General features: G+C 39.7%; 1 protein-coding gene and 2 pseudogenes across 2 annotated transcripts in view; 1 reads left to right on the top strand and 2 right to left on the bottom strand.

The window, feature by feature from the left end:
• Positions 1–2,350: 2,350 nt before the first annotated feature.
• Positions 2,351–2,529, bottom strand: LOC142457446 (U2 spliceosomal RNA; annotated as a pseudogene).
• A 6,405-nt stretch (positions 2,530–8,934) lies between these two features.
• Positions 8,935–9,312, top strand: LOC142457178 (signal recognition particle 19 kDa protein pseudogene; annotated as a pseudogene).
• Positions 9,313–24,771: 15,459 nt separating this feature from the next.
• The window catches only part of UBE3A (ubiquitin protein ligase E3A), a 137,638-nt gene continuing 135,356 nt past the window's right edge, over positions 24,772–27,053 (bottom strand). For both annotated transcript variants that reach the window (XM_075557959.1, XM_075557960.1), the window contains one exon: positions 24,772–26,667. In XM_075557959.1, the coding sequence (XP_075414074.1) occupies positions 26,547–26,667 (121 nt within the window). In that variant the 3' untranslated portion in view covers positions 24,772–26,546. The remainder of the gene's footprint in view (positions 26,668–27,053) is intronic.

Here is a 27,053-nt window from a genome sequence, read left to right as displayed (position 1 = left end):
CATATGGCTCGTCAACAGGAAGATGAAGGCAGAGAGAGAGACAGAGAGAGAGAGAGAGAGAGAGAGAGAGAGTTCCCATAATCCTTTTTGTTTAGTCTATTTTTAAAAAATCATTTATTGGGGACTTACAGATATTCTAACAATCCATAAATCAATTATATCAAGAAAATTTGTACATATGTTGCCATCATCATTTTCAAAACTTTATCTTTCTGCTTGAGACCTAGGAGATTGTTAGTGCTTGCTTATAAAGCTATAGTTTCTCCCTCACATATTTCTTTTTAAAAATAGCAAACATTTTATTGGGAATTAATAGAAGGTCATACCTACAAGGAGGCATCATCAGGTTGTGGCCTGATTGACACCCTCAAGTTGACATGAAATTATGTAACTCCCACACAGTGTGAAACATTTTCCTTTTCTCACTTCATCTGGTTCAGATGAACTCAGTCCTAGCTATCCACGCATGCGGGTGCAAGATAGAGCTATCGTCGTTTCTCTCTCTCTCGCTCGCTCTCTCTCTCTCTCTCTCTCCCACACACACACACACACCCCTCCTTGCACTTCACTGGAGCTAGATATTACCGATAGAATCAGGATCCATACACTTCTTGAAACACCAGAAAAGCCTGTCCTACCTCTCTCACTCTGTGGACCAGGGCAACAAGGGCCAAAGGAGCATGTCCAAAGTCAACCTGGACCTTCACTCCTGATTTGCCCCTCACTTCTGATCAATAAGTGGACCCAGTTGCTTACAAATATATCTGGCTGGCTGCTCCTGGGCTCCCTGTAGCATTCAGTCTTAAGAGGGGCTTTCTTGATGGGCACAGATGCATGCAATGGCAAACTCTTGCTCAAAATTTTTTAATCTAGTTCTTATTCTATGCAGATCTTCCCTTCGATTATAAATCCCTTCTTTCAGCAGTTCCTGGTGAAGCTCAGGTTTCTACCTAAACCTCCAACTCTCCATCGGCTAAAAATGAATCTCATTCCTTCCAAGCAATTCTAAACACCTCTTTAGCACATCAAATAAAATACAGGCTACATGAAGGCATATAAGCTTTCTGTAATCGTGATTGAGGCCTATTTGACAATACCAGATAAGAGAAACAGTCAATATCTAAACACAGTACAATAAATTAAAAGATTACGTATGCCCTTTTAATAATATTCAAATTTAACAGCTTCTCCACTCCTGAGTTGTGTCTCCATTTGTGTTCCTATATTCCTGGGCCCTATGTTTGGATCTAGTAGGCCCTCGCTCCTCATCAATTAGCCATTGCTAAATCAGTCTCGATTTTACCCCAGGGTACTTTAGAAACAGATATTCTCTCCTCAGCTGCAACATATAATTTCTTACATTACTTCAGCCCTAACAGAGAACAACTGAAACGACCATCTAAGAATCAAGTTTTCACCTCCCATTTTCCTTCTTCCTTTAAGATTCTCTGCATCCCCATTACTTCCTGTGCTGTTAATACCATTCATTTCTCCAATTCACAGCAACCGTACGTTTCACAGAATAACATTTTGCCCAGTACTGCGTCCTATGCTCCTAACTTGAAAATATGTAAAGGGGGAGGCCCAGACAACAATCAATAGTCAAGAAAAGGTTTGTATATGTATGATGTTTCTATAACTCTGGAACACATCTGACAATTGTAGAAAGTCCCAAATGTCCCACTTCTCCAAACTGCTGTCATCTCTGATATCAACCCCCACTTTCTCCTTTAATATTGTCTCTTATGGCCAAGGGTTCTGTGATTCACTGTAATGGCCACCTAAAACTCACAATGTGAAGGAAAATGGTTTACATATTGGGAACTGAAAATCCAAAATTCTGACATACATCTGGGAGATTTTCCTAATCCTCAAGGTCAAGGGATGAGGCACAACTCGAGTCCCAAGGTCAAGCAGAGAAAGGCAAACCAGGTGCAGAGTCCAAAGGACACGCTCCACTCCAGGGTCTTCTGTTTAGGGTAACAAAATCCACCCTTCTTATTCTGAGATGTTTGGAGGGGAGAGGTTATACTTAACAATATATCAATCATAATGAACTCTGCTAAAAATCAATCACAGCTGAATCACAACCCTATCAGTAGCTTCTCTCCTTTCTTGCTTAGACCAACTGGAAAACATACCACATATACTCGTGTAAAAGCCGAGTTTTTCAGCACATTCTTAATGCCATTTTTTTTGTGGTAAAATTAGGTGCTTCGGGCAGCTTATATTTGAGTATATACGGTAGGTCATTTGGTGGGAGTGGAAAAAGCTATAGCTAGAGTAATTCTATTACTCTAAGTATAAGTAATTCATTTTACTGCAGCCAGTGACTTGGAAACTAAAAGATAAGGTATTTGCCCAACACCAAATAGCTAATGGGTGAAAGAGAAATAATTATAATAAAAACTATCCCAAGTCACTAATCAATAAGAAAATTGGGATTCTACTGGTACTTGCTGATTTGCCTATTAGACAAAAGGGGATCAGATACTACACTTGATCTTAGCCAAAAGGCCGAGAAGCGATTGACAAAAGGGGATCCGGACTGGTTATGTCTGTAGTATTGGTATTATTGAGATTTTCACAATTGTAAGTCTTCCTATGAATGAATGTGAACTATTCTTACATATGTGTAGATTTCTCTTCATTTCTTGTCATACTGTTTTGTAGTTTTGCTTGTCTAAGTCTTTTATTCTCATTTTATGTATTCTTAAGTGTTGTAAATTTTATTATTTTTTGAATTTTCTTTCAGAGCTCTGTTAAATTCACTGCCATCAAGTCAATTTCCAACGTAGAACTGCCTCTGTGGGTTTCTGAGATTGCATGCTTGATGGGAGCTGAATTAGTCTTTCTCCTGGAAAGTGACCGCTGGTTTCAAATTGTTGACCTTGTAGTTAGCAGTCCAATGGGTAGGGGTTTTGGGGAACAGGTGCTGATTTTTTTTCCTCAAATATCTTTTATGTGCTGGTCAATACGATATGAAGTTCTTATCCTTTGTTTTATTTATGTGATGGAATATACTGATTGCTTTTCTGATGTTGAACCTTCCTTGAACACCTAGTGTAAAACCCAGTTGGTCACAATGGATTGTTGTTTCAATATTTGGTGGATTATATTGGCTAGGATTTTGTTGAGAATTTTTGCATCTGTTTATGGCCTATATTTTATTAGTGGTGCATTTGCTTGGTTTTGTTAATAAATCTATGTGGGCTTCATAAAATGAATTTGGGAGTATTCCATTCTTTTTATACTCTAAAAATATTTTAATAGAATTGGTGTCAGCTCTTCCCTGATTTTTGATAGAATTCGCCAATTTTTGTTGCTGGGAGTTTTTTGATCATATATGTATTATTTAGTGATGTATCTATTTAAAACTTCTAGTTATATTTGTATAGATTGAGGTAGATAATGTATTTCTGGAATATCTCCCCATTTTTCTAGGTATTCAAACTTCCTGGAGTGCAGTTCTATCCTTTTTATGTCAATGTGGTCTGTTGTGACGTCACCATGTCACTTCTTACTGCTGTTACTTGCATAGTCTCCTTTTTCTTTGATAAGTTTGCTAATATTAATCCTTCCCAAGATAAACTTCAAATATTTCAACGATTTGTTTTTCTTGTCCATTTAATAACGGATGTCTCTTTTGTTATTTCTTCAAAAGCTTGCAGGCTACATTGCTGCTTTTCCCCTAGTTTGGGGAGTTGTGGAGCTAAGGGTCTTCGTTTTGGGTGTCCGTCTTTATTGTTACAAGTTGCCCTGTTTGAACTGCTTTTGCCATGTCCTAGACTTTTTGGTTTGTTCCCATTTGATTCAATGATTTCATTACCATGTGACTCAAGGATTTAAACACTTGTTCTAGAATGTAGTAGTTTTACATGGGTTGTCATTCAATTTCTATGTATTTGATATTTTTGCTTGATATTTCTATTGCTGATTTCTGTTTTTATAAAGTTGTGCTATAAGAGGGGGCTTTGTGGAATTTCAGTGTTTTAAAATTGATTTAAGCCTAACATGACCTATTCTGCAGACCCGTGCGTCTTGAAGAAGCACGCACATTGTGCTGCTGCTAGGTGCACTGTTCTCTTTGTCTCTGGTCAGGATGGCTGATTGTGTTGTTTAGTTCATTTGTGACTTTGTGTGCTTTGCATTTCTTTCTAGTTATTCTTTCCGTCATTGAAAGGGGTGTAATAAAGTCTCCCAATATTATTGTAGATCTGTCTATTTCACGCTTTGATTCTGTGAGAGTGTGATTTATGAATTGTTAAACTCTTTTATATAGGCATATAGGTATTGATTATGGTTACAATGGCCCCTTGTTAAATTGACCCTTTTTCTGAATCAAAGTATTAATTGTCTGGATTTTTATTTGCTGTTTTTACTTTTAATTTACTTTGTCCGTATTTTTTTAACTTTTAATTGTGCAATAGGTCAGGGTTTACATATCTGATTATTATTTTTGTCTTCCACATCTTTATCAATTTATCAACTTTTCCATTGGCTTGCCCTGCACTCCCTGCTTGCTTTTTCCTCTCCTTTTGGTTGGTTACTTTCTTCCGCATAACAAGTCGACATCTATAAATCCTAGTACCTCCTCCCATCCCTTCCTCTCTCAGCCCTGATAGCTAAGAGTTTTTTTCTTTTAGTTTGGTTACATTTATCTTAATTAAACTTTTTTAAAAAACATTTTATTAGGGGCTCATAAAACTCTTATCACCATCCATACATATACATACATGAATTGTATAAAGCACATCTGTACATTCTTTGCCCTAATCATTTTCAAAGCATTTGTTCTCCACTTAAGCCCTTTGCATCAGGTCCTCTTTTTTTTCCCCTCCCTCCCTGCTCCCCCCTCCCTCATGAGCCCTTGATAATTTATATATTATTATTTTGTTATGTCTTGCCCTGTCCGGAATCTCCCTTCACCCCCTTTTCTGTTGTCCGTCCCCCAGGGAGGAGGTCACATGTAGATCCTTGTAATCAGTTCCCCCTTTCCAACCCACTCACCCTCTACTCTCCCAGTATCGCCCCTCACACCCCTGGTCCTGAAGGTATCATCCACCCTGGATTCCCTGTGCCTCCAGCTCCTATATGCACCAATGTACAACCTCTGTTCTATCCAGACTTGCAAGGTAGAATTTGGATCATGGTAGTTGGGTGGAGGAAGCATCCAGGATCTGGGAGAAAGCTGTATTCTTCATCAGTGCTACATCGCACCCTGACTGACTCATCTCCTCCCCTAGACCCCTCTGTGAGGGGATCTCCAGTGGCCGACAAATGGGCTTTGGGTCTCCACTCTGCACTTCCCCCTTCATTCACTATGGTAAGATTTTTTTTTTATCATGCCTTATCCCTGATCCCTTTGGCACCTCATGATTGCACAGGCTAGTGTGCTTCTTCCATGTGGGCTTTGTTGCTTCTGAGCTAGATGGCCGCTTGTTCACCTTCAAGTCTTTAAGACCCCAGACACTATCTCTTTTGAGGTAAGGGAAAACTGTGGCTGTGCTGAGACCAAGCCCCGCTACAGGCTCCAGATGGTCCTGGCTCCGGCAGATACAGCGGCTGGGCTAAGGTCAAGCCCCAGCCGGCTTCCACTGAGGTAAGCCAAAAGCCCCCAGCCCCTCAAAACCCCGTGGGTCTGTGCCTACTTATCTTTATGATGCGCCTCCTGCGATCCAGCGGCGTTGAATTTCCCTCTGAGCAACTCTCCTGGGCTGGATTCTGCCGAGTCTCCCTGGTATGTGTCACTCAGTTGTCATCTTCCCCAAGGATCTTAATTAAACTTTTTATAACAATGGTCTCATACAGTATTTGTCCTTTTGTGTTTAACCAACTTCACTTAATCATAATGTCTTCGAAATCCATCATGTCATAATGTGTTTCATCACTGTTGCTTTAGCAATGCAGAGTATTCCAATGTGTTTATGGACCAAAATATTTTTATGCTTTCTTGCCACTGATGGGCATTTAGTTGGTTTCCATCTCTCTGTTACTGTTAATAACGCTGCAGTCCACATGGTTGAGCATGTATCTACTTGTGCTTTGTTCTTCGTTGTGTTTGCTTGTTTAGGATTGCTTTCATATTATATTTCTAGTGTCACTATTTTGAGTTAGGACAACACTGCCTTGCACAGCACTTGTGGAGTTTTGCAGTACTAGCAGCAAAGCATGAGGGTTCCAATCGCACTGCTCCCTTACAGAATTAGTTTGTTTTCGCTTTTTTGAGTTGGTTTGTTTGTTTACTATTAATGGTTGTGTGAGGTAGTTTTTTTTTATCATTGTTTTGCTTTACATCTCTCTAATGGCTTCATATATTTATTGACTTCTTGAATGTCTTTTTGGTGAATTTTCTATTCATGTCCTCTGCCTATTTTAAAAATTAGATTATTGATCTTTATCTTGTTTGGGAATTGCAATTTTCTTTAAATTGTAAAGTCCTTTGTCCAATAAGTCATTGACACAAAATTATTTCTTAGGCTATGGGTTCTCTTTTTGTATTTTGGTAAAATCTTTCAGTAAATGTGTCTAATTTTTAGGAGACTCCAGTAATCTATTTTATCTTTTGCTTTGTGTGTGCTTTTCATTGTATCTTATAGTGTCTTGGTGCCCTTAATTTTGTCACTTTTTAATATGATATTTAGAATTCTTGGGTTTAGATTTAGAGTATATGTCAGGGAGGTACAATTAGTAAATTGGGAGTGGGGAGGTTCATGTATCTTTACTCAGTTTCTTTCCTGATGATCTTTCTTTATGGAATAACTGATGAATCTTTCTGTCATCCCTGCACAAGAGTCGGGCTAATCTTCTCTGTATTGTCCTACTTTTTGTATATGTGCTACCAAAATGAATATATATATTTTCCTCTTTAACACTCTAAAGAGGCTTTTTGCAGCAAATGTACCCAAGGTAGTACATTATTTGATGTATGGACTACTGCTTCCATGGGAGGCTTAGTCTTTTGTATAAAAAGAAACAGTTCTATCGATATTTGTCCTCATGTAGGAAACACAGAATGTATGGGTGCAAAGTGTGGTGAAGAAATTAGATGGTACGTGGCTATGAGACAGGATAGCATCTGGAGTCAAAGGTTTGTTTCCAAACAAACACCATCTAAGTAAGATGTCAAGTAAGTCCACCTGAAGGAAGTACATCTATATCCATGACCCAAGGATTGTGGATGATATAATCCAAATCTGAAGAAGGGAATGACATCGGAGCTTAAACTGTGAGATTCTCATGAGCAGAAGTCTATGAATGACAGTGGAAGCCCAAAATACATTTGCAGGGTCCACACAGGGAATGCACATCTGGTGACTTCCCTGCAACCACAGTGGAGGGAGGGGAATAAACTGGTCCGCAGAGAGAGGATTGGGGAGACGACTATAGCAGATTCCAATGATAAATCTGACCCGATCTTCCCTCTCATTCACTTTGCGCTTGATCTGTTTTTTTGGATGTTCTGCTTTTGTGTTTGCTTTTTCATATTGGGGGTTATCGCTATTGTACTTCGTCATTGTAGGTAGCCATACAGAATTTTGCTATGTGTTGTGTATGTTTTTCAGTATATGAAACCAAGGAGTGATGAGCCTATAGTGACAACAACTAGAGTAAGAGTTCCAGGGGAGTATCGTGGAGGGGACGCACTGGTATCAAGGGGTTCAAGAAAGAAGAAAATGTTTGGAAGCTGACTTTGGTGGCAATTGTTTAATACTGCTTGATGTGATTGAACTATGAGGTATGATGTCTGGGTTAGCTCTTAATAAAAGGGGTTGGGGGAGGGAGAGAAGCAGTTTTAAAACCCAATACTTAAAAGTTTGGGGATCTGGAGCAATATAATATTCGTGTTAGAGATCCCTCCATGGATCCATAATGGAGTCCATCAAGAGATTTGGGAGATCGAAAATGCTTGCACCCAGAAAGACATTGTTTAATCCCTAAGTTTAGATTGGTTCTCAGTTTGCTTTCCTACAGATTTTCTCTGGAGAAGCCAGAACAATTATCCTAACAAATCCAATTATTTTCTGTGCCAATAAAAGTTTCTGGCTTAGAAACAACATAAAACAAGCATTAGAACCTTTCCATTTTATTGTCTGAGTTTTCCATACAGAAGAGAGGAATCCTTTGAACCAGCCGGGGACACTTGCCCTCCTTTGTGAGCTCACTGCTAGGCGTTATTAGCACCCCTCTCACAGCTCCCATAATTCGTGTGTTAAGGAAGGTGGATTGGGAAGAGGAACAACTTATTCTGAGTAAAATTGAGAACCATTTGTGTTAGTTTGGGTAGTCTAGAGAAACTAATTCGTAGACACACACACACATATATAGATAGATATAGATATATATAGATATGAAAGGCTTTATATACAAGAACAATTGAATATTAAGAGAATATCCCAGCCCAGTCCAGATCAAGTCCATAAGTCCAGTATTAGCCTATATGTCCGATACCAATCTGCAAATTCCTCATCAGACTCATGAAACACATGCAATGATGCCAAATGTAGGATGATCACAGACCAATGTGAGGAAAGTCTTGTGGATCCAGTGACGGTGGAAGTATCACAGCACTGGCAGGAGTCTCCATGGGGCTTCTCCTGCTCCAAGGCTCTAGCTACCATCAGCCTGTCTCCATGTGGCTTGTCAACAAGAATGTCTCGCCTCCAATGAGCTATTTATCTCCTTACCATCTCCAAATGAGGTCATCAAGCTGTGACCTGATGGCAGGCCAAACTCCACCCTTCACTCGTAAGTCTCAAATTGACAATAGACTCTGTAACTAGCACACCACTTAGACAGTTGAAGCATGATGAGGTTTGCACTGTTGTAAAACTATGGTAGAGACCATGGGAACCACTAGCCTGGAAGTCTGATTAAGAAGGGAGAGACCACTCTTTTCGAGTTGCAAGCTGGCGGGCTGTGTGGTCATCCTGCATGGAAATGGCCAGCACAGCCCTGCGGTCCCCTGCTGACCAGGACAGGGTCATTTGCATCTACCCTGCGTATCTGAATAACTAGAAGTCCATCACGGAGGGCACGGAGGGGCGGTGCATCCCCTCAACAAGGCTGTTGAAAATCCTACAGCTTCAGAGATTCAAGATGCATGCTTAGCAGTTGGACTTAATGTATCTGAAACTGTAGCTGAAACTGTTTGGTACAGTTTCCATCACGGCAGTCGATAATGTTGTATGCAGTCGAAATGATACCTTAGCTAAAAACAAGGACACACAAAAAGGTGGGACAGACCAGAGTCTTCAGCAAGGAGAAGGACGTAAAAAAGGAAAGGCAAAAAGAAGAAATGATCTGGGATGAGAATCCAGTCTATGGCACTCCGGTAAGACACATGGATGGAGGCCTCCGTTGTCTGCCCGAGAGAAACGGAAGACACTGTTTGCATCTGGAAGGAACTGTGACTTTTTGTGCCTCCCAGCTACTGCATCCAAGTTGACAGTGAAATAAATACACTTGAACATTTTCATCTAGCTTTTATGCAATATAAAAGAATTGCCCTTCAGTGCATTTTGTGGATGAAATAATTTTTTTAACGTTTTATTAGGCGCTCATATAACTAAGAAGAATATTTTTTGAATGGAACAATGAACTGTACCCTAAGTTACTTGAAATTCTATGTTTATCCTCTGTGCAGACATGTTTGAGATAAATTTAGTGATATTTGAACCATATAATTTGTTCATCTTTTAAGTTAATGAAATAAAGTTTGACACTATTTAAAAAAAAGAAAAAAAAGGGAGAGACCACTGTAAAGGTAACTTCCAAGTCTTGGTAGGAAGCACTGGCAGCAGGAATGGAGAGAGGAGAGCACGCTGACGCTCTGTCATAAAATGGCATGACACCGTAGCTGAACACAAGAATCTGATTCGCAGAATTTTGGATTCGGTAAATAAGTGGAGGAGTATATGGAATAACTATTATTTCAAATATGTGACAGTAGATAAGGTTTTCTATGTGCCTAAAGCTCTGATGATCAACTAGTAGCATGTGAGCTACATGCCCAGGGGAACAGATCTCACTGAGGCTACAGAGATCCAGCACCTGGTACCATTGTTTTAAATACCAACTTATATTGTGTGGCTTTAGCTAGTTATTTGGCCTATTCTTTGTTGTGCTCAGAAGGAATGACTTAGAGTAAAACTGTATGTTCCAATAATCTTTTTAAGATAAATATTATAAAATGTTTATAACAGCAGATACTGGGTTCCGTTTTTGTTGCTTTTTTTTTTTAGCAATATTTTACAATTTACCTTCACTGGCAAACTAGACAGGGTAGCAAGAGAGCATTCATTATGATAGTTCTATAGCCTTGGTTTTGAGTTTGGCAGCATCCAATTAAAACTTCCAGGCTCAGATTCATTTTTCTTCTCTACAGCATCTATTCTTGTATGCTCAGTATCAGTAAACTGTGAATTATTTCCTATGGAAACCTTTGGTCTTGTCAGCAGAAACTCCATTGGAAGAGTTAGATAGGAAGGTAAGAGTATAGGAAGATAGAAGGTAGCATAGGAAGGTATTTGGAAGCGTTAGATAGGAAGGGAGAGTATACCTATACTTATTCACTGTCTCTTACTTTCAAAAGAAGTATACTTTGTGAAGAAGTTTCTTCGCCTCCATTACAAAACATTTCCACTAACTATTCCCATATGCACAGTTTCTAGGTAAAATAGTATTAATATTTTTAAATCTCTTCTACCTGAAATTTATGGATCTTATTCCAGGAAAGTTAGACTAATTTATATTTCTATCAGCAGTGTACAAGAGTGTATGCTTCATAAAAATTATATGTACTTTAGATGTTCTACAAAGTCTACTGTCAGTTTCCAATGAAGTAAACTGGAATACTGGTCTATTTTTGAATATGAACTCTTTTAGTACTTTTGGATGACTCCTTGTTAGTTCTATTTCTTTTGATATTGCGATTTTATATTTCTTGCCCATTTATTTGGAGGTCTTAATTTTTTCCCCCATTTTCCATTAAAACGGTCTATTCAACAGTTGTCTACAGTTTGGTTCTTTCAAATGCATTTCTTCGTACTACATTTTTACTCTGTATCTATCCCCAGTGTTTGCTTTCTGCCTCTGCCTTCATAGTGTTAGCTGTTCTTTCTGAATATTTTGCACTGGATATTTGATTTCTTTATTTTCTTTATTAGTAATAAAACATTTAAATTTTCATTTATTAAAATTTGGTCAAATTCACACTTTCAGCACTGGAATGACTTAAATTAGGTTATCAGGTTTATATATGTGAGTTACAGATATGAGATAGAGGTTATGAATTGGAAGTTGCTTTATCTTGGGATTAGAACCACATACGAAATGAGTCACTAAAGTTACATGATAGTATTTTCCATATTTTTCCATAGGAAAAACAGATCATTCAAGCACCTATGAGTACTTTAGAAACTTAGAGAAATAACAAACAATAGTAACACAAGAAATATCAGACCCATATTTCTAGCTAAGCATCTTTTTTTGGAAGTTTTTTTTTGCTAGAGTAGGGATAGTCACTTAAACTAGTGTTTTTGTGATTTAAACGATGTGATACGCTTTTATTGTTGTTTTTGCCTTTCAACTGATAAAAGTTTGATTGTGGGCAGATATAAGAGAACATTCAAATCCAGAGTTTACAGGAAATTCTCTCCAAGTTTCTGGATTATCTGAACACTTGCTATCCTGAAACAAAGAATGTTCTGGGGATAGGGAAAGCATGGAGAGACTCTCAGAAAACTCAGCTGCCTCTGTGCCTAGAGGGGATTCTATCCTGTGTGTTCTGCTAGTCAGAATGTCAGCTTTCCTGACGGCAGTGGGGGCAGGGTCAAAGGTAAAAATCATTACACCATGCTTATAGGGGACTTGGAAAACAGGTTTCATTGTTGCCTGTAAAAGAAAGGGATTTTGGTCTTGTTTTCGTGCATGTTATTGTCTCCACAGGTCTGTCTAAATAAGACAGGCTGGATGAACTATCTGGAGGAAAAACAACAGAACCGACAGTTCCGGGGGGACTTGGGATAGGGGGAGGTAGGCGGGTAAGGAAGTGGTGTTAACGAGCACAGGGACAAGGGAACAACATGGGATCCAAATTGGTGGTGAGGGGAGAGTGGCAGGCCTGGTAGGGAATGATCAAGGGTAAGGTTACGTAAAAGTATAGCTGTAACCCAGGTGGGAATAGAGCATGATAGTGGGGCAGGAGGAAAGTCAAGGGAAATAGAGGAAAAAGCTAGGAGTCAAAGGGCATTTATAGAGGTTTAGAAAAAGACATGTACATGCAAATATATATATGAGGATGGGGAAATAGATCTATGTGTCTGTATTTATAGGTTTAGTATTAAGGTGGTGGAAGGACCTTGGGCCTCTACTCAAGCACTCCCTCAATGCATGAATACTTTCTTTTTATTAAATTGGCACTCTACGATGCTCACCCTCCCGACACAAGTGCTGCAGCCAAAGCGGGAGAACAAGTAAATGTGGTGAAGAAAGCTGATGGTGCCCGGCTATCATAAGAGATAGTGTCTGGGGTCTTAAAGGCTTGAAGATAAACAAGCAGCCATCTAGCTCAGAAGCAACAAAGCCCACATGGAAGAAGCACACCAGTCTGTGTGATCATGACGTGCCAAAGAGATCAGGTATAAGGCATCATGCAAAAAATATATATATATCCCATAGTGAATGAAGGGGGAAGTGCAGAGTGGAGACCCAAAACCCATTTGTCGGCCACTGGAGATCCCCTCACAGAGGGGTTCAGGATAGGAGATGGGTAAGTCAGGGTGCGATATAGTACCGATGAAGACCACAGCTTTCCCCCAGATCCTGGATGCTTCCTCCCCCCAACTACCATGATCTGAATTCTACTTTGCAGGACTGGATAGGGCAGAGGTCATACGCTGGTGCATATAGGAACTGGAGGCACAGGGAATCCAGGGTGGATGATACCTTCAGGACCAGGGGTGTGAGGGGCGATACTGAGAGAGTAGAGGGTGAGTGGGTTGGAAAGGGGGAACCGATTACAAGAATCCACATGTGACCTCCTCCCTGGCAGATGGACGGCAGAGAAGGGGGTGAAGGGAGACGCTGGATAGGGCAAGATATGACAAAATAACAATCTATAAATTATCAAGGACTTATGAGGGAGGGGGTATCGGGGAGGGAGGGGAAAAAAAAGAGGACCTGATGCAAAGGGCTTAAGTGGAGAGCAAATGTTTTGAAAATGATTAGGGCAAAGAGTGTACGGATGTGCTTTATACAATTGATGTATGTATATGTATGGATTGTGATGAGTTGTATGAGCCCTAATAAAATGTTTTTTAAAAAAGAAAGGAATTTTGAGCAAAGAGATAGGTAAAAATCGAGGCTAGACTTGAAGCAAGTCTGAGGGTAGTATCTGAGGTCAACGAAGCCCTTCACCTGCTGAGTAAAATGTCAGCACGGGCAGAAACAATATTCTGACGCTAGGTGGCAGAAGTGTTCCACCATTGCCATTTCCTGGATTAGGAACTATTAGAACTCTAATACTAGGACTATTCACTGCCCACCGCCCACCCCTCTCTAGCCCAGGGACTTCTGAGCAAAAGGACTTTATGTAACTATAAATCCACCCGCTATAATTAGCTGGTTATTAAGGCCTGATTTCCCCACGGCTCCATGCAAAATGCCCAGTCTTATCAGTATAATAATAAAAAACGTAACTCCAAATTTCAACTCTGGTTCTCCTTTGAAACCCCAAATTTCTCAGCTGCTGGACACGCAGGTGGACACCCAAGTGCTTCATCCATCATTTTCCTCATTAGAGTGGCATGCCTGGTAAAACCACTGCTTCCTTTTATAAAAAGGTGCTCTGGTGACGGGGCGAGTTACAAGTTGAACTGATAGCTACAAGGTCAGCCAGTTCGAAGCCATCAGCCACTCTGCAAAGATGAGGCTTTCTTCTCCCCTTAAAATTTAGAAAGCCTCAGAAATCCATGCAGTTCGACTCTGTCCTATAGACTCATTATCAGTTGGGATCAACTTAATGAGAGTGAATTGGGAGTCTTGTTGGATACATGCAAAAAATTTTCAACATCTTGATCCTTGGATCCTCATCTAAATATTGAAATAATAATACTTATTCAGAGAGCTTATTAAAATAATTTATGAAGTATTTAACACTTTCTTGATACAGCCTCACCAACTTATAAGATGTTGCCTGAGTTATATAACCCGTTAACCACTAGCTTTTCTTGTTTCATCACCCATCGTTATAAGTGCAGTCATCTCCTTGGAAAGTAGTTTCATCCCTGTGATTATTACTATCATTCATAGTCAGAATGTCATTCGTGTCTACTGTGTGGTTCCCATCATCTAGAATACAATTTACAATAAAGACGAGGAATATCAGTTTTAAGCTGAAAGTACATATGTGTGTACATATGTATAGATAGATATAGACATTTCTTTTCTGTAGACAAATTTTACTGGTGAACCACATTAACTTCCAGAGAAAAGTCTATTTCAATACAACATATTCTGTACCTGCCTGAGATGGATAGCTTCTCAATTCATACTAACATACAGTTCTGATAACAAAACAATGATTTTAACATGAAACAAGAACCCACTGATCTCACTTAAAAATGTAAATGCAAGACTGCCTAGTAGAAGAGTAGCCAATTGAAACCAATCCTGCACTAAAGAGCACAAAGCTTTGGGAGTTGCAAAACCAATGTAAAAACCCAAACGTAAACAAGTGAAACAAACACCAGGAAGAAAATGTCCCCACCACTTAGCAGTGGGTTCCAGTAAAGGGTCAAAATGAGTATCAGCTATGCCTCACTAGTGGGCAGGGGCACTGCTATTGTGATCACTGGCATTAGCACTGGTTTAAGCTGGTTGATAACAGAAGAGTGTTTTTGTTTTGTGTTCACCAATTTCCTTCCATTTCCAGCCAAGGGCACACTTTAGCTTATAATTGGGTCGGTTGATGATATCCAAGAGTTCCTTTTTATATTATCAGATGATTTTCACTATCTCTGAGAACTTGATGGGCACCTTGGTGTGGACCTTGACCAAGAGGAACTTCCTCAAAGCATGGACTCTTTCATCCAAGGGAGACAATGTCTGAGTCTCCAACCTGGTCTCATCCTGTGTGGTACCAAGTCCCTGAGAGATACCTGGGACCTAGTATAAGATCACAGACCAGAATTTGCCAGAGCCTCCCCAGAGATTCATGACCGTCAAGGTTTGGGGGCACTTCGACTCTTCCCAGCTACTCAAGATTCTGGAGGTATGAGGACCTTCCCAGCCATTCTGGCCATGGGAGGTGCTTGGGACCTCCCAGTCTCTCAAGTTCAAATTGTCCCAGGGACTTGGGGCAACATGTGACCACTAGTCTTCTTGGACATTCAAATGTTTCTTTTGCCAGGCATGTTTGCCTGAGCAGAGCTGTTGATGGTTCTACAAGGCCACATCACTGGTCACTGTTGCCTGGGGTGAGCTCCTGGCATCACCAAAAAGATTTCTGCTCCCTTTTAAGCAATGGAGTTAGGTTGAGGGTAAAAAAACAGGAAACAGTAGTCAGGCTTCTGCATAGGCATTGATTCCTGTAAAGCAAGTGACTGTGCTTTCAGGGTCTGACACAGCAGATGAATCTTTAAAGGCAATTGGAGAGGCAAAGTGGATCTGGGGCATCACTAAAAAGACCCTTGAGGTGGCAGTAGAGGTCTCTAATGTGGCAAGCAAGGTTTCCCTAGTTGGCAGGTGTGCCCTGACAGTTGAAATTGCCTGTAGGGTAAAAAAAGTGGTAGCAAAGATCATGTGGTCCTTTAAAGGACCCCTGCATTCCTTCATAGAGATTCTGCATTCCTTTGAGGGGTCCCTAGGTTCCCAGGATGGATGTGTCAGCAGGGGTTTAGCCAAGCCCATGTTAGGCTGTGTGCTGTGCCTGATGGCTCCAGGCTGGGGCTTGCCAAGTGGGCTGGAGCTGTAGGGGTAGCAGCTCTACTTGCTGGCCCAAAGGCTAGGCCTGCTGGGTAGGAAGTTGTATTTGTGGAACCTTCAGGTAGGATGGGGCCCCCTGAAATGGCAGCTCCACTTGAACCTCTGGTAATATCTGACAGAGTGCCAGAAGTTAGCTGGTGTCTGTGAGGCCTCCTAGGCCAGGACTTGGGCCTGCTGCATGTCCTGGAACTCCATAGAAGTTGGCAATCCCTGCGGCAATGGGGGTGGGGCCTTGGGGAACCTGCCAGATGTTTGGCAGGCAGTGTGAGATGCCTGGGTGGCCTGCAGACGTGTGGACAGCACTGACAGGATCTGTGCTGGCCGCAGTCGCCTGCCCCTTTCAGGTCTGTAGCCTGCCTGGTCAGTGACGGAGGTGGCAGGGACTGCCAGAGAAGCCTGGATCTGAGGGGCTGGCCAGGTGTGGGTGGTGGGCTTGGAAGATTGGGAGTGGGGCCTGGCACGAAGGCTTGTGGGCTCAGCCAGATGGATGTCTTGAAAGCTTTGCTCCGCCCACGTCATAATTTCCACTCCCTTGAGGAAGCAGCTCTTGCCCAGTCAGTCTTGAGTGGCTTCCAGCCAAAGGGAACTCTCTCCAATAGTTTCATTGCTATTCATAAGGTTTTTAGTGGCTAATTTCTCAGAAATATTCGATTCCTTCTTTCTAGTCTGTCTTATTCTGGAAGCTCTCCTAAAACCTGTACTCTTACTGGCATATGAAACAGTAATGCCATAGCTCACAGTATCACACCAACATGCAAGCTACCAGAGTACAGCACACACACAGAGGAGGCATGGTGCACTTCAAAATGTCTCCCAACGATGTCCCGGAAGGAAAAGTATGTTTGGGGAGTGATTACAGAAGGAAATGTACAATTCTGCTCGATATGATTGAAATATGAAATGATATGACACATGTATTAACTCCCAAGTAGCAATAAATTAAAAGAAAAAAGGCATAGATTCAGAAATGGGCTTTGGGGTATACTAAATACCAACTCCAAGTTAGAACAACAATTAGTTTTACACTACGGCCCTGCTCAATACTCACCCTCAGGAAGGGAACACAGAAGATATGGGTGCTATAGCAAAATATGGCAAAGAATTTAGATGGGGCCTGCCTATCAGATCTATATAGCATCTAGGGTTTTAAAAGCTTGTGTCCAAGCAATAGCCATCAAAGTGAGATATCAACTAAGTCCACATGGAAGAAGCACACCATCATCAGTCACTGAAATAGTGTAATCCATATATCCAAAATCAAAGGAGGGATTATCATCAGAGCCTAAATTGTGAGAATCCAATGTCCAGAAGTCAATGAGTGAGAGTGGGAGGCAAAGATTCATTTACAGAAAAATAAGAAATCAGCCTCCGGAGAACTCCCCTATCTAAAATTGAGGGATGGGAGGAAGGTGATCACTAAACAGAGTGCTTGGAAGAGTGATGATAGAAGACCAAAGGCAGAAACCTGACTTGAACAGTTACAATTTTGTCAGTAGGAAAAATGCCAGCGAACAATAAGTGAACCAAAACCAGTGGCAGGGAGGGTGTGAGAGGCCTAGTAGGGCGTAACCTAGGGCAATGTAACTGAGAGCAATTACTGAACTCAAATGAAGGCTGAGCATGATAGTGGGATGAGTAAATTAAAAAGAAAGAGGAAAGAACTAGGAGGCAAAGCGCATTTATAGAGGTCTAAATACAGGCATGTGCATATGGAAATATATTTATATATGATGATGGGGAAATAGATCTACATGCATATATTTATAGGTTTAGTATTAAGGCAGCAGGAAGACATTGGGCCTCCACTCAAGTACTTCCTCAATGCAAGAACAATTTGTTCTATTAAACTGGCATTCCGTGATGCTCACCTTTCTGACACAATCGCTGAAGACAAATGGGTGCATAAACAAATATGGTGAAGAAAGCTGATGGTGCCTGACTACCAAAAGATAATAGCATCTGAGGTCGAAAAGACTTGAAGATAAACAAGTGACCATCTAGCTCAGAACCAACAAAGCCCACATAGAAGTACACCAGGCTATATGACCACAAGGTGTCGAAGGGATCGGTTATCAGGCATCAAAGAACAAAAAATCATATTGGAGACCCAAAGCCCATCTGTGGGCACTGGACATCCCCTTACAGTAGGGTCTCAGGGAGGATACAAGCCAGTCAGGGTGAAGTGAAGCAATGATAAAACATACAACTTTCCTTTAATTCCTAAATGCTTCCTCCCACCCCACCCATACTATCATGATCCCAATTCTACCTTGCAAATCCAGCTAGACCAGAGGATGTACACTGGTACAGATAGGAACTGGAAACACAGGGAATCCAGGACAGATGATCCCTTCAGGGCCAGTGGTGAGAGTGGTAACACCAGGAGGGTAGAGGGAGGTTGGGGTAGAAAGAGGAAACCGATGACAAGGATCTACATAAAACCTACTCCCTGGGGGATGGACAACAGAAAAGTGGGTGAAGGGTGATGTCGGACAGTGTAAGGTATGACAAAATAATAAATTATCAAGGTTTAATGTAGAAAAGGGGTATGACAAATTCATAGCTTTTATGATAAACACTCTAATATCACAATTAATGGTGAATGGCTAAATGCAAATGGTGAACAATATCACAACTAATGGTGAGCGGCTAAGACCAATGACATCTGGTCTTGCACTATTTAATGTTGCACTACAAGTTCTAGCCAAGGAAAGCAGGGGGCGGGAAGGGGCCTGTAATTCAGATGGGAAAGAAAAAAGTGAAAATTAGTTCTGCTCCAAGATTATATCATCTTGAAGATAGCAAGTCCTAAGGGGGAAATTATGAGCACTAATAGAGTTGAACAAAGTTGCAGGATACAAAATTAATACTTTTCAAAAACAGTATTTTGTTGCAACCTTTCAGAGATGAAATGGTGTAAAGATGTAATTACATGGGAAAATCCTATCAAAAATAAAACCTGAAATAACAGTTAACATCTACCAAAAGCAGGAATCACATGATATATAACTTATGTGAAGTAGAAGTAATGTACGGACAGTGTAGTTCCCAGTGAAGGAGCTTGGCGACAGCTTTTTGGTGCAAAATAAATGTTGAAGGCTCTTTTGATTTTTTCCATTCTTTTCATAAATGCAAAACTCCTCTTGGGAATTCTTTTGTTGAGTTAAAACAAGTAGTAACGTGGGTCTTTTGTACAAGCTAAGTGGGAAAAGCAGAATTTCAAAAAGTGGAGAATATATTTAAAAATAAATTATTGAAAGTTTTGCCCTATCACCGAACCCCCCCTTGTTCCTGTAGTATCCAATCACCTGAGTTTAATTTGTACAATTCACGTTTTGTGATCTGAACCTGGCCCATATTTGTATAATCTCCTTTTCTCAACAGCGTTTTAAATTCTCTACCATTGACTAAATTAATGACACTACTGATCAACCTTATGACCCTGGGGAATGTGATCAACAACTACCTTATGACCCTGGGGAATGATCTTTTTCATAAACTGTTTCTAAAGTGAGAGACATACATAAACCAGAGATATCTGAAGTAGTTGGGGCTCTGTGGTAGATAACTAAGTTCGCTTGAATTTATTTTTAATTCCTATTTAAGTATAGGGGTGGAATGTAAACTGTCAGACTGCAGTTTAATGCTACCTTTAGGGAGTGTGGCCTTTTTACAAGGGAGAAACTGGTAACTTGTCCCTCTGCCCCTCTACTTTCTGCTTAAGGTGACCAGACATCCCAATTTTTAAAAATTTTTCCTGCGTCCCACGGCGTTTTAAAAATGTCCCGATCTTTGGAAAGAATGCACAAGCTAGGGTATACGGTTTTCCGCTGCCATTTGGCTATTTCACCAGGATATGAGTTTTATCAATCTATGTTTGATTTGGAGTGTTTCAATTAACTTACACCTTCATATAAAGAACTCCATAATATACAGATAACCCAAATTTTAAAACAGAATAGTGATCTGACATTTCTCAAGAAACACAAATGAAATTAAAAAAGAAACACCAAATGGCTGATAAGCAAGTGCATATTCCCCCACTATCATTAGCATTTGTCATTATTATATGCCATCAAGAAGGTTGTTAGATGTCTTCCATGTACAACAGAATGTAACACCGACCCTCACAGTCAGCATTAGGGAAATACAAATCAAAATGATAATGAGGCACCTCTTTACACTTAACAGTGGGATGTACTGGGCAAGTCAGGAAGGTCCTCAAACTACCATTAAATGCAGACAGATAATCCCACTCCCAGGATAGAGGAAAACTTATATTCATACAAAATTCATAATAACCAAAAAGCAGACACTCAAGTCTTCAGTTGAATGGAAATAGTATATAAATATTATCCAGACATCAAAATACATAAAAAGCAAATACGATGGGGTACCCCCCGCAAAAAAAACAAACTCCCAGGCCCCCCAAGCTATGTATTTATTTTTACAAAACAAGCTTCAAAGTACCCTCCATTATACTTAATACATTTGTTGAATCTATGATTCCACTCTTGGAAACATTTTACAAGCTCATCTGTTTGGATGGCTGACAGCAACTCCCTTGATTTTTCTTCATCTCTTCTGTCATGTCCCTCTTCATTTGCAAAAAAAAAAAAAAAGTTGTACATAGCGAGGTCAAGTGAGTAAAGTTCATGGGGCAAGAGAGGCATGCTGTTTTTTGCCCAAAACTGGCACACTGAGATGGCTGCATGAGCAGGTACATTGTCGTGGTGGCAAAGTCCGTGTCTGCCACAAATCAGGCCTTTTTGTTGCAGTTATGTCTTCTTTTCAGAACCTCTAAATAGAAAGCTTGATTAACAGTCTGACCTGTTGGAATGAACTACTCTAAATGCACTAGTTGTCCTTTCAGGAAGCTGATAATCAGAAAAAGGTTTGCCATCAATCGACATTTCACCTTTTTTGAAATGAGAAAACCACTCGTAAACACTGAGTTTTCCCCGTAGCGCTCTGTAAGCTGTGTTCAACATCACAACAGTTTATGCAGCATTCTTAAGCAGGAAATAAAATTTCAGAGCGGCACGCTTCTCTCTTAAATAGATTACCCCAAAAAGGTGGTTTAAGTGAAACTGCTTTTATGAAAAAAATAAACTGTGACCAGAAAGAGAACTTTCCCAGGCAATGCCACTGGGTGCACTAACTCAGTGTTCACCTAGCAGGAGAAAATGCATACTACGAAAGCTCTGCTTTGTCCAGTGCAATTGTTTTTTTTGGAGGGGGATAAGGGTGGGAGATACCCCCTCATATATTGTGCTCTGTGGGTAAGACTTATATGAACTGTCCATAACAGGCAAATCCATAGACAGAAAGTAAATCAGTAATTGCCAAGGGCTTACAGATAGGAGTATTTTAGGGGAATGACTTTCAATGGATATAGAATTCTTAGGATGAACACTGATTCTTGGTCAGTAACTGGAAATAGTGGGAGGAAACAAAGTACTAGCTCTTCCCGACCTGGGGAGAAAGGGAAAGAGAATCCATAAAGGAACGGGCTGTCTAGGATCCTGACTGCTAGAGCACAAAGGTGGGGCAGGGCAGTGTAGTCAAAAATGAATCTTGCTCTCAAGAGCTTGTTCTTTTATTACCTTCGCTTGGATGGTTCGCATTGGGGGTTGCAATAACAGAGCAAGTGATTCTAGGAAGTTTCTTTATGAGGAACCAAGTTTCTTCAGCTATCAGACATTCAAATATATATATTTTTACTGGACTGGCAGCAGAGAGTGGGAAGAGTGTTCAAGGAGGCAGAGGGCCTATAATGAAAAAACTTTACTATCATCCTATTGCATGATGGCTGTTTTTATTCAAGTGCTGACATGGTAAATGCAAGAATGCACCTACAGAATCAGGGGTCCTCAAACTACAGCCCGCAGGCCACATGTGGCTTGCTGAGGATATTTATCCAGGCCACCATGTGTTTTTGCCCGGTTTTGTTTTTTACTTCAAAATAAGATAATGTACAGTGTGTATAGGAATTTGTTCAGTTTTGGTTTTTTTTGAAAACTATAGTCCAGCCCTCCAACGGGTCTGAGGGAGTGAACTGGCCCTCTGTTTAAAACGTTTGAGGGAAAGCTGTGTTCTTCATCTGTACTACCTCGCACCCTAATTAACCCATCTCCTCTCCTAAACGCCTCTATGAGGGGATCTCCATTGGCCGACACTTGGGCCTTGGGTCTCCACTCTGCACTTCCCCCTTCATTTATTATGGTATATTCCCCCAGATCCTGGATGCTTCCTCCCCCCCAACTACCATGATCCGAATTCTACCTTGCAGGCCTGGATAGCACAGAGGCTGTACACTGGTACATATGAGGGCTGGAGGTACAGGGAATCCAGGGTGGATGATACCTTCAGGACCAAGGGTGTGAGGGACGATGCTGGGAGAGTGGAGGGTGAGTGGGTTGGAAAGGGGGAACTGATTACAAGGATCCACATGTGACCTCTTCCCTGGGAGAGGGACAGCAGAGAAGGGGGGAAGGGAGACTCCGGATAGGGCAAGATATGACAAAATAACGAGGTATAAATTACCAAGGACACATGAGGGAGGGGGGAAAGGGGAGGGAGGGGAAAAAAAAAAGAGGACCTGATGCAAGGGGCTTAAGTGGAGAGCAAATGCCTTGAGAATGATTGGGGCAGGGAATGTATGGATGTGCTTTATACAATTGATGTATGTATATGTATGGATGGTGATAAGAGTTGTATGAGTCCCTAATAAAATGTAAAAGAAGAAAAGAGGAGAAAAAAATGATTAGGGCAAAGACTGTACAGATGTGCTTTATACAATTGATGTATGTATATGTATGAACTGTGATAAGAATTGTATGAGCCCCAATAAATTGTTAAAATTAAAAAAAATAAATAAAATAAAATGTAAAAAAAAGATAAGCCATTGGGAAAAAAATAATAATAAAATAAAATTAAAAAAAAAAGTTTGAGGAACCCTGGATTAGACAGTATATAGGATTTGCTTGCCCTCCATGTAATGTTTTTCAAACTTTAAGTTTTGACATATTTTAAGCAGAAGGGCCATAAACAAAGCACTGAAAGGGGGATGGAATCTTGAGGGTGGCTCCTATAACTCCATAAAAGAACCTGTGGCTCCTTACTTCTGAAGTATGCACTACCATGCTGCGCCACCACTGAAATGGGGGTTTCCAAGGGGTTACAGAGGACCTTTGGGTGACAAAGCAGTCTTTATGAAAGGGATGGCTTAAAAATTGGTCTTGAGAAATTTAAGGTGCTGGGTGGAGACACAGAAGAGGGTGACCCAAAGGGGAAAAGGGACCTTCTTACTTCTATGGAGTAAGACCTTTGTGTGTCACTAGACTCACTTAAGGGAGTACAAGTTTTTAAATAGTTGCTAAAAGTAGCAAGACCATGTTTCAACAAAATAAGATAATTAAAAAGTAGAGAAAAATCAGAAAATAAAGGTCTTAATAATTTTTTCAAGAATATTAAGTAATAGGTAGTTGCCCAGCAAATTTGGACAAGCAGAGAAAAAACTGTAAGTGAAATGATTATAAAACATCCCAAGTCTAGATATGGAAGGCACAATTAAGATAAAAACAAAACCCTCAGCAATCAGAGAAGTACAACTCAACTTCAGAGTGCTATCAAGGTTAAAGACAAGAGCTCCGGATTATGGCAATTTTGTTATCAGTACTTTTGTGAAGTTTCAGTGGCAGCAGTGATTAGCAGTCATTTCTCAGAAACCGACCAGATAACCCCATCATCATGCAAGTACAGGGAAGACTTGTTAACATCCTCCCCCATACACAGAGGAGGAGAGATAAAAGAGGGAACTGTTATACTTCAGGTTCTCAGTTGGCTAAGGAAAAGGCTGAGGAGGATATCATCCCTATAGGACAGTGGAAGCTTGGAACATATTTTTAAGGTAAACAGATCCCAGATAGAGTAGCCTTGGATAAACATTTGTTCCTCTGACAATGTGAGATTCTTGAGTAAAATCTCCATAAAGAACCTGAAGTTCCAGCATGCCTGCAAGGAGAGCTATTCACAGATTACTGCATGCAGCAGGGATACATAACATCATGGTGTCCCATCTGGGATGTTAAAGTTTTTTTCCCCCAATGTATTTATGGAAAAACTTAAAACTAAAATTGGCACTGGATTTTATCCATAGCCCAGGAAAGTAGCATACAACAGGACACTCAAGTGATGTGTTAAGAGTTGATAGACTCCAGAAAAATGTGGCAGCTAGCTGTGCTTTTGTGCTGTATGTTTAAAACTTTTACATAATCATAAAATGTAAAATCAAGTTTTAAATTTTATTTGAAAACCAATTACTTTAGTTTATGTACTCCCACACCCACCTAGAGACTGTGGACTGATGCAGAGAAAAACAAAGTAAGTAAAAGAACATATGGGCAAAAAGACATTTTAAAAATATGACAACTTGGAATAGAGGGAGTAATCATCACGGTCAAAATTTCTAATGTTTTAAGATACTATGCAGTGACATTTTTGTTAAAACTAGTAAAGAAAAAAATAAAACTAATAAAGAAGTTGTAATGATACAGAAAAGGAGTAATATTCCCCAGATAAGCAACTGTAAACAGCTAGTCTGGCACACTGAAGTCTTGTTCTATTAAAATAAATTTAAGGGTAGATTTAATTTGTAACTATTTCAATGAAATATAATTTCAACACTTTGTGATGTGAATAATAACTTATACTTACCACCCAAAAATTTTCATATGTATTTTCAGCAATATAGTAAGCAAACTTGAGAAAAGAACTAGAGTATCAATTTCTTCACAAATTTATTATATAAAATATCCCCAGAGTACTTGTTTATGCTGTCCTTTCATTACACATTAAGAGGCATAATGGATGAGGGTCCCTGGCATCAAGGGGATGGTACATACCTTAATAGTGCTCTAAGACTGGTCTACGAGAAACCATATTACTTTAGCAAAGAAAGCAGTCTTCTTTTCCCACTAAATTATGGTGAAAATGTCAGTTTTATTTAGCACTAAGGTACACAACATTCTGTCTCAATTACTAAAATAATTTATTAAAATAATCCTGAAAAACATTTTTTTCTACTCCATTCATTTGAAAGCTATATTTTCCATGCTAATCTCAAAGAAATCATCAGGTTGATCTGCAAGTTAAAACAATCAACAAGGCATAAGCTTGCTCAGCACTTTGGCTGTTGCTTGTAACAAAAAAGATATATCACTATGTCTTTCCTTAGTTAAAAATACATAATCCTTTTATTTTAGATTGCAATAAAAGAAATTAACATCACAGATACATAAGACTAGGAAAGGGGAAACTACTTAATTCTGAACGTCCAGTAATTTAAACCTATTTTTGGTACTTTTCAATAGTACACGAAAGTTATCTTTTAACATGTTTTGAAATTTATCTTTGGGTGTATACAATGTAAATAGATTTGAAGAGTAATAGCTCCATTTTTTCCACGTTTGTGTGTTGTATGACTAAGTAAAACGAAGGCACAGTAGCTATCCTTTCCATTATGTTGCAACACTGATTCACGTGCCTTGTAAAACGCTGACAGAGGAGATGATGGCAACAAGAAGGGAAGACTTTGGATTGTCTATTTAAAATCCAGGTAACAAATCATTTGAAAAGTTAGTTAAGTGCACTTTCACATGCTTTTTGTTTATAATGAAAAGAACAAACAGCCTAACTTTCTTCAACAGGCAAATGCACTTTCCCCAGTAAACTTAAAACAACAATAACAAAAATAATCCCTGTCCTTTCATATACTAGGTAAGAGGGTTAGTTACAGAAACTGTTCACTGCAAGACACATGAAGACAACACACTGTGGCATGAGCTTTTAATTTGTTGTGCTGTTGTTAAGTAAAGTTCAGAGGGCTGCAGTTAAACATTCCAAGTTCTCCCTTCCGTCTTTATTGATTCTCAAGAATTTGCACAGAAAGCTCTTTGGGGGCTAGAACAGCAGCAAATGCATCACACTGTTTCCAAGACTTCAAGTTTCAAAAGCAAATTGTTTTCTTTTTTTAATACAATTCCTGATTTGAATTAGACAAAGGGACAAAAAATAGCACATACTTGAAGGTTACAGTCTACAAATGATGGCAATATTTTCCTTGGGAGAGTAGTTTTGTTGGTATAATTATTTTTTAAATACTCAAAAAAGGCTCAACTTCAAGCAGTAATAAACACAAGCAAAAGTGATTTCATCCTTAAAATAAATATTCAGAAAAACCTCTCTGTACACACAAGTGAAAGAGTATGTAATACTTTCACACACACACACGCACGCACGCACGCACACACACACACACACAATTTGTTCACACAAACAGCTTACATCTGCTGTTCCAGCCCCTATGTCCCCAGTACAGAAGGGAGGCACAGACACAGATGACTACTGTGGTTCCCTCTCATATAGCCTTTTTGTACTGGGACACCATCACCACAAATTTTATCCCTCATTATGTTTATTAAAATTACCTTTTCTTCCCCCCCTTTCTTCTTATTTTTTTTTAAATTTGCTTTGCTTTTGCTTTCTTTCTTTCTTTTTTACAGCATGCCAAATCCTTTGGCATATGTGATGGCCTTCAGCAGTCTCTCTTTAAGTTTTTCTTTGCTTGAGTATTCCGGAAGTAAAAGGACATTAAAGCAAGTATGAGATGTAGGTAACCTAAATTGATAAAACAAAACGAAAAGGGGGTGGGGAGGGAGAAACAGGAAAATAAGTCACAGGACATAAGACAGCGTTAAAATAACCTTATTTTTACATGATATGTATAGCTGAAACATCCTGCAGGTACAGAAAAATGCAGAATCAACATAAATTTAAAAAAAACACTGTTTTTTAACACATAAACTGTTATTACTCCATACTAGATAATGTTTTAGGTACTTAAACTGTGTAGCTCATTTAGCTAAATATACTTAAATCTACAGAGTAGAATCAGTATCTTTTTCCTTTTTTCAATTAAAGCATCATTTTATTGGGGGCTCTCACAACTCTTATTACAATCCATACCTAGTATCTTCATTTTATAGTTAAAATTCATTGAAAGG

The sequence above is a fragment of the Tenrec ecaudatus genome, chromosome 9, assembly GCF_050624435.1.
Source record: "Tenrec ecaudatus isolate mTenEca1 chromosome 9, mTenEca1.hap1, whole genome shotgun sequence".
Lineage (NCBI taxonomy): Eukaryota > Metazoa > Chordata > Mammalia > Afrosoricida > Tenrecidae > Tenrec > Tenrec ecaudatus.
The sequence above is the reverse complement of the archived record's forward strand: the minus strand, read 5'-3'. Positions and strand labels throughout refer to the sequence as shown.